Below are 8,840 nucleotides of genomic sequence, written 5' to 3' on the forward strand. Positions count from 1 at the left end.
CTTTGGAGGAAAAGCATCAGTTGTAGCAGCCCGTCCACCTGCACATCTCAGCATGCACCGAAGACGGTGCAATCTTTAAGTGTGGGGAGGTCGATACCGATCTCCATGGGTTAGTTATTTCCTTCTCAGCACCAATGTTTAAATTTTCTTTGTTAGTTCATTGTTGCATTTGCATGTTTGTTTGATTTTTGTGCATATTTTACCACTTGGTTGAAGTAATATTTTCTTTTTCAAGAAACTTTTTATAGCATTTCACTAATTTGAATTAAACTTTTTGAAAAACATGTTTGAAGAAATTTTAATTTGGAACATGGTTTTAGACCTCGAACACACAAAACCAGTGAGATTTTGAGCCTACTTGATTGGTTGCATCTTATCAATTAATATTTTATTTTTTTGGTGTGTGTTGTTCTCTCTAAAATTGTGATCTTTGTCTTGCTTGATTCTATATTTCTATTGTTTAATGTATCCATGCACTTATGTAATTGAGGCCTTGTTTCACTAAGCTTACATACATACCCATATGGCCTTAACCTTTCATTATCCTTTGCAAACCAATTTGAGCCTATTTTATCCCTTTTATTCTTTACTTTAACACATCATTAACTCTAAGCGAAAAACAATAATGTCCTTAATTTGAATCCTTGGTTAGCTTATACTAGTGAGAGTGCTCATGAATTAAGTGTGGGAAAAAGTGGATTTGGAAACGTTTGGTTTAAGAATTGGGTGTTGTATATCTTTATGAAAATGTGAAAGAAATTTAGGACATGCTCATGCATTCAATAATTTAATCATATGCATTGAGAAAAATAAAAGAAAAAGAAAAAAAAAAGCTAAATATAAAAAAAAAAGAGAAAAAAAATATAATGGAAAAAGAAAGAGCAAATAAGTAAAAGGGGACAAAATGCCCCAAAGTAAATGGTGATAGCAATGCATATGTACTGTACTCGAAATTAGGATGCATGAATATGTGGAAAACATGGTTAATGGACAGTTATATTTTTATTGTGATTACATGAATTGTCTTAAGTTAGGTGGGAAAAGTTTAAGTTAATTAAAGATTCAGATTTTAGTCCACTTGGCCAAATACAATCCTACCTTGACCCTAACCCCATTACAACCCTTAAAAGACCTCTTGATATGTGTATTTTGTGCATTAAATTTTTGTTGATTGTTAGATGAAGAGAAAGCCTTAGAAAGTAAGGTTAGTAGAGAATTAAGAGAATCAAACCTTAAACACATGGGTAACAGAACCGTGGCTTGCCACCACGCGTTCCAGGTTGAATCTCGATACTCTATTGACCGTACGTCGTAAAGGTGACCAGGCACGTATAAATTCCCGGGTATGGATATCCCCCATTGAGTGATTAAATGATGAATGAATGTGAAAGCTATGCATAGACTCATAAGGATGCGCGATGGGGGACAGTCTAAGGTTTTCGAACTTGTCGGGTTGGCTGGATAACCGACAGATGAGCCTCATCAGCCATAGGATAGGCATGCATCATGTGCATTTGTTTGTTTTGATTGCTATGTATTACCTGAGATTGCCTAACCGAATATATATCCTGCTATCTGTTATACTTACTACTTGCACTATCTGTTTCTACCTGTGTGTGAACTTGTTTGGTTGCTTGTCTCTGCTGAATTATGGATGACGGAGGAACGGAGGAAGGGTGAATTGGTTGGGTGTTATATGTTAGGTTTTAAAGCAAATAAGTATAGGGTACCTAGTGTGTTACCTACCCCTTTTTATGGCTTCTGCTTAGAAATTAGGTTTTATAATTATATATCGGAGTTCTAGGATTGCCTCTGGCATTTCTAGGACCTTATTTATTATAGGCGTGGCATCTTTACCATTCTGAGAACCTCCGGTACTGTGTTGTTATTTTCAGATGCAGGTCGAGAGGCTCCTCGCTAGGCGTCTGGATCTTTGAAGCGGAGTAATCCCTGGGTTATTTTGGGTTTTATGTTTGTATATATATGTACCTAGGTACTTAGCTTGCTCTCTAAGAAACTTGTTTATTTTGTTCCTCATAGAGGTTGAGGGAGAGCTAGGGTCTTATTTTGTATTTTGAGAATTTTGGGATACCTGTATATTATGTATATATATTCTCTGGCCAGCCTTGGCTTCGCGGGCTGAGTCAGGAGCTAGTTATGATGTATTCTTGGCTTTCTTTACTCTTTCGCTTATTCCTATCCTTAATTTTTAGGTTTCTTAGCACGCAAATAATTCTGTTCCCTGAGCGTTGCGCTTTTTATTTTGCGATTTTGTTTACCCGTTTTTCAAGACTCCTAGTATATTATCTCTTTACACTGTTATATGTGTATATTTTATGATTAGAGGTTCGTAACACCATACTACATCTGTTCTACAACTTAAGCGTAAAACTCTGTGTAGTAGGGTGTTACACTACTAGACCACCTGGTTATGAGTTAAATAGACCTGTGTACATTGTGGGAGAAGTGTGGGATGAATTTGATCCACTCTCTTTTGCAAAAAGTTGCTCTAATAAGTAAACAAGATGTGATTTACTAACTTCGTGCAAAATTAATTCTATACTTCATGTTGTGTTGAAGTTTTTGTGGATAATGTATTTAATATGTTAATTCTCAAATCTCTATATTGTTTTTATTGTATATTTATTTATTAATTTATTAATTTGTTAATTGTTAATTGTGTTAGACTTTAAAATTTTAAGCGTGTGTTTAGCAAATATGTTGGAGAGGATAAAAGTGCGTTTAAATTCTTTGAACGCTATTTTTTATGTTTGGCAACCTTTTTTCCTCCTTTTTTTCCTCTAAACATAGAAGTGATTTTACAACCTAAAAGCGTGTTTACTTGAAGTAAGAAATTGTTGCTTCTACGTTCACTTAAACGAGCGTTTACTTTTGATGATCATGATTGATTTTAATTATTTTTTTCAAAAGAATTTTTAAATTTGTTTCAAGTCATTTCAAATATTTTAATTTTTTTTATCAAATTTTAGTACCTTTTTTATATTTTGATTTTTTATTTTTTATTAACTTTTTTAATTAAGTTTGTTATTGTAATTCTATTAAAATATGAATTACTAATCAAATTTAAAATAATAAAATAAATAAAAAACTGATCATATATAACAATAGAGTCATAAGTAATAAAATTTTATCGTCCGAAATAATACTAAATGAAAGAATATTAAGAGTACTAAAAAAATTATAGGATATTTTTTGTTTGACATTGTAAAATTTATTATGGTAACTCTTGTTCACTATTTATTATTCTAATTTGTTATAATATGTATTATTGTTCCTATTAGAAATGATAAATTAAATAAAAAATTAATTACAAATAATAATAAAAACGTAATTAGTAAAAAGTTAGAACCCAAAACAGTAAATAAAATAATATTATTGAGAGCATATCACTACAAAAAAGGCTATAATATAGGAATTCGTTAACAAGGTTTTAAAAAACTCTTGCAAATTTAAATTTGAAAATAAAATATTTTCTTTTATTTTATTAAAAAATTTATTAACCGGAGTTTTAATTTTAGATAACAGGATTTTTAACAACCCCTTCAATTAAAAAAGATTTGCCAACACAATTTGGGAAGCGCAAAATCCTCTTCTTCCCGCAAAACTCAATTCCCTTCCTCCCACCCTTTTTTGCTCCCACTTTTCTAACATTGTAACTGCTTCGTTCTTCGCATTTCTTCATTGATTGCCGTTTTTCGTCGTTGTGCCTCTGCTACTCGCGTTCGTTTTGCTTTGCTGTTGGCGTTCGCATTTGCTGCTGCTGTTCCTGTTCGCATTCCGGCTCAGTTCATATTGCTGCTATTGTTAGCACTCCATTGCTCAGTTGTTTCCGTTCATAATGGCAGCTGTGTGCTTCTATGCAAAGGTAACAATTTGATAGCATATACATATTGAAATTATTAGGGTTCATACACTGATTTTTGAATTACATGTGTGGTAGAACATAAAAGAGGGATTTATTGTGATGGTTATGCAGAGCTTTGTTTATTTATGTTAATGTGTCCTCCATTTAAATGAATTGTTGCTTGAGTCTTTCTTCAATGCTGACTCCTGATATTGTACTGATTCAGTGTTCTGTTTTTTCATTTTTTATAAATTTCATATTAAATCGATAGATGTTTTTTCAATACTTTCTAAATTTTCAATTTTATTGAGTACTATATACAAATTCTTATTAGTTTTATCGACAATGGTTTGAAACATGTACTGAATTAAGGTTGATTTTAATGGTAAGGCAGCAAAAGAGGTCCATTAAATAGAACTAAAAATAATAAGTTGATAACATGCATGGTTAATGTAAAGTGATAAATAACTTAGTAATAGTGATAAAAGATTTGTAGAATGATAATACATAAAAACTTAAATGAGTTATATATTAATATTCAGGAGATTATTTTAAACTCCTAATTATTATTGAATCTCTAATTCTTTATCCTTCAAAATCTTAGGGAGAGTTGGAATTCTTATAATGGATATTGGTGTTGTAATAATTGGGCATAGCTTTAAAAGAAACTTAGTAGAATATAATTAAACATATATAGCTTTTATTTTCTTATTTTCTTTGCACACGCTTCACTGGCTAATTGAAGTTGACAAGAGTAGTTGGAGGGTCTTGATAACTTAGTTAGTTCAATTTGTTTGAAATTAAAGTATTTGAAAGCACTATATATAGCAGCATTGATTAGTTTCATGCATGACTCCTGATATTGTACTGATTCAGTATTTTATTTTTTCATTTTTTATAAATTTCATATTAAATCGATAGAAGTTTTTTCAATACTTTCTAAATTTTCAAATTTGTTGAGTACTATATACATACTCTTATTAGTTCTACCGACATTGGTTTAAAACATGTATTGAATTAAGGTTGGTTTTAATGGCAAGGCAGTACAAAGAGGTCCATTAAATAGAATTAAAAATGATAAGTTGATAATATGCATGGTTAATGTAAAGTGATAAATAACTTAGTAATAGTGATAAAAGATTTGTAGAATGATAAGACATAAAAATTTAAATGAGTTATATATTAATATTCAGAATAAACTCCCAATTATTATTGAATGTCTAATTGTTTATCCTTCGAAACTTTAAGGAGAGTTGGAATTCTAATACTGTGATTAGTAATGGATATTGGTGCTGTAATAATTGGGTATAGCTTTAAAAGAAACTTAGTAGAATATAATCAAATATATATGGCTTTTATTTTCTTGTTTTCTTTGCATACACTTCACTTGTATTTGGGTCCACACTATCTATATATATTGGAACACAATTTTTATCTGGAACATAATATATACCGGTTCTACAAGTTTGTCATTTTCAAAATTCAAGTCTAAAACATTTATTAGCTTAGGGTCTTTGACAAATTATACATGGATCCTGATGAATATATACATACGGTGGTGTTTCATATGTAAGTTAATTAAAATTTCTCACTTGTCAATATCAACTATGATGCACAAAGAACATACATAAGACCATTTCCTTGCTTGTGTTCACTAACAATTTGTTAACAAAGCATTGTCTGATTATCGTTCTTATTATCTTTTTTTCTTTTCTTTTTTGTTATAGAATGGTCAAATTCTCGATAAGTATTAAGACCAAATTTATGTATAGATGCTTGTTTATATATATATATATATATATATATATATATATATCAGCCAATTATATTAAAAGCTTTTAATTGTAAAATGTTTAAAATTTAATTTTTAAAAGTAATTATGTACTTACATATAATTGATTTTATATGCAAATATTTTGTTTTTAAATTTTTAATTTAATTCTTAATTTTTTAAATAAAGACACAATGGAACTATTAAGACTAGAAGGCTAAAAGTTAAAGAAATGGATAACTTATCTAGAGATGACCAAGTTATTGTAAACTTTGAAGATCAACAAGCTATTGGAGAAGCCCAAGATTTGCTTGCTGGATATCTAGGAACATTGGCAGTTGATTGTAAGCTATTTTCAATCAATTTCTCAAAGTGGTCAGGACCTTTAGGTATATCTCGATCTAGATTTGAAGAGTATTTTAGTAACTTGCTGAAGGTATATATTTAAAATATTTACTTTTTATCAAATTCTTAATAATATTATCTATTGTTAATGATATCTTGTTATTTATATATGATTATTTTTTATAGCCAAAATTTCATTTCAAAATTTCTGAGGACATTGCAAAGCGATATTGCAAATTAAGCCTTGCAAAAAAGTGGTCACAACATAGAATTAAGTTATGGGATGAGTTCTATGATCCATGCATGAGTAGACAAGCAATCATTGATAATGTCCCAGTTGGCATTGACAGAGATCAATGGGCATCCTTTGTTCAGTATTAGTTTCTACCTTCTACAATGGTAACATGCTAAATTTTTGAGGATATAATATTAATACGTAATCACTTTTCTAATCTTCATTTTCTTTTTCATAGGAGATGTGTAAGAGAAATAAGGAAGTTCGCAAGAAGCAAACATTTCCCCATCCTGGTGGCTCGAAACCCATTTCAAGGAAAAGACATGAAATAGTATGAACCATCACTCATTTTTTTTTTGTTACTAAATTATCATATGCTCTTTAACATTTTTTTATATTCTTTTGCATAGTTTTTAGAAATTGGACGAAAAATTAGCCGTGGAGAAATGTACATAGAAACTCATAAGAAGAAAGATGGATCGTTTGTGACTGATGAAGCAAGGGATATAGCGGTAAGTTGTACTTTTTAGTCTATTTTAGTAAAAAGTGTAACTTCAAAATCTGCCAAACCTTAATGTTATTTTGTTAATTTTTTGTTGTTTAAATCTCAACTGTAGGAACAAATTGAAGTACTTATGGCTCAAAATGAGAAAGATAAATCTGGACCATCCACAAATGATGCTATTGGCAAAGTGTTTGGGGAAGGAGCATTCTGGTAGAGTGCGATGCATGGGAATAGGAGCAACACTACTAATACTTTCAGAAATGTCAATCATCCTAGCCAGTTAGCTAATTCTGCAATTTCAATGTCATCTACTACCAATTACTCCCAAGCTGATTTTAAACGTTTGGAGTCTAAATTTGATGGGACATTGACTACATTTAAGGCTTATTTTCTTGCTAAAGAAGGAAGAATTCCTGTTGAACTTACTAGTATATTTGACCATGGAGCTTAGGTAAATTGCCTTCTCTTTTCGATTTTATGTTGCACTAATAATTTTGAAAATTATGATAAATGATAACTATTATATTATGCTAATGTTCTAGCATGGTATTAGTCTTGTATATTCTAACCTTACATCCCTACTGTTACTAATTTGTTGTTCAAGTTTTTGACACAAGGAAAGGTTAATGCCTTCTTAAATTATTTTTTATTTGAATTGTTGTTATAGTGTCATAGATGTGGCAATTTTTATGTTGACATTTCTGTTTTTAATTTATTTTAGGCTAATGATGTTGACAACGAAACTATTACACTGACAACAAGAAGAACATCATCAGACGGAAGCAATGAAAATCGTGAAGACATTGTTTAGCATTGCTTTAAAGATTGATTAGTTGTTTATTGTTGCACATTTGTTAGGGTATTATGTTGCAATTTTTTACTAAACAAACTTATTCAAGTAGTGAACTCATTAGTGGTAGTTATGAGTTTATATTATTTTAGCTTATTAAAATTTTTAGGATTAGACATATAAAGACAGTGAAGATTCAAATATTATGCATTTTATTATAATATAACAAAGTTATTATTTATTTTAATGGGTTATATTTTAGATTTATACTTTAAAGAATTTTACTTTTATTAAAATTTGCATTCTAATTAATATTTTATAAAATAAGAAAAAACTAGATATATCATAGTATATCTTATTTTGGCGTTACATTATAAATTGCGGGAGTTCACAACTCCAACAAAATAAAAAGTTGTTTTAAGTATAAGATATTTGCGGGGGTTTAAAACTCCCACAACCTGAATCAAAACTGCTACAACATAGAACCGTTGGAGATCTTTAGAAACCGATGCAATTTAGTTGAAACTCCCACAAACAGCGGAGGGCAAAAAACCGCCTTAATTTTGAGTTCAAAATAGCAATGGTTCTAAAAAAAACTCCCATAACTTATTGCAGGACACCTAACTGCGTCATTTTACTAAACCATCGTTACACAACTTGCGGGGATTAAAAACCCCCCGCAAAACAAAAAAAAACTCCCGCAAATTAGCGCCTTTTTTGTAGTGATATATAAGGAGTACTAAAATATGGTATTTTAATGTTATTTTTAATTAAATAAATAAATATTAATTTTTATTATATAAAGAATACTTAAAAAGTTGTCCATTTTTATATGGTATTTTTAATTTAATAAATAAATATTAATTTTGATTATAATAGTAAAAAATTATAACATACTAAAATAGAGTATTATAAAAAATACTATATAAAAATATACTTGTCATGTGAGAAGTAGAAGCAATAAATTTAAAGAGAGTAATGTTACATGTATCCCAAAATCAGTCATCAAAATCAGCTACCAGTATAAAATACATGTTGAAATATAAATATATATTAAAAATAAATTAAACCACACATATATTTATACACAAATACATTAGTGGCTGATTTTGATATATAAATAGCTTTTTTTATTTAAAAGTAATTTAGTTAGAAACAAAAAAAATTCAATTACATAAGTAATAATAAAATTGAGCAAATTGGCTGTTTATGTTGGTATGGCATAATATTAAAAAGTTAGAATATATTAAAATAGTACCTTGGCCTATGTTTTAATAATAGATAAATAGATACATATTACATTTATGAACTTCACGTATTTATTGTTAT

At 29.4% G+C, this 8,840-nt stretch overlaps 1 protein-coding gene across 1 annotated transcript; it reads left to right on the forward strand.

Moving 5' to 3' along the window:
• Positions 1-3,859: 3,859 nt before the first annotated feature.
• LOC148554964 (uncharacterized) lies at positions 3,860-6,935 on the forward strand. Its single transcript, XM_088489726.1, has 4 exons — positions 3,860-3,886; positions 6,455-6,547; positions 6,627-6,728; positions 6,834-6,935. Exons 1-4 carry the CDS (start codon positions 3,860-3,862, stop codon positions 6,933-6,935), a joined length of 324 nt encoding a protein of 107 aa, XP_088345852.1.
• Positions 6,936-8,840: the final 1,905 nt, after the last annotated feature.

The sequence above is a fragment of the Arachis ipaensis genome, chromosome B6, assembly GCF_059453495.1.
Source record: "Arachis ipaensis isolate K30076 ecotype BB chromosome B6, ASM5945349v1, whole genome shotgun sequence".
In the NCBI taxonomy this organism is placed as follows: Eukaryota; Viridiplantae; Streptophyta; class Magnoliopsida; order Fabales; family Fabaceae; genus Arachis; species Arachis ipaensis.

Bases quoted from the DNA above. Each gene is read 5' to 3' on its own strand.
- LOC148554964 (XM_088489726.1), top strand. From the start codon at position 3,860: ATGGCAGCTGTGTGCTTCTATGCAAAG. The intron at 3,887-6,454 runs GTAACAATTTGA...TCTTTTTCATAG, and splicing joins CTGTGTGCTTCTATGCAAAG to GAGATGTGTAAGAGAAATAA. The intron at 6,548-6,626 runs GTATGAACCATC...TCTTTTGCATAG, and splicing joins CAAGGAAAAGACATGAAATA to TTTTTAGAAATTGGACGAAA.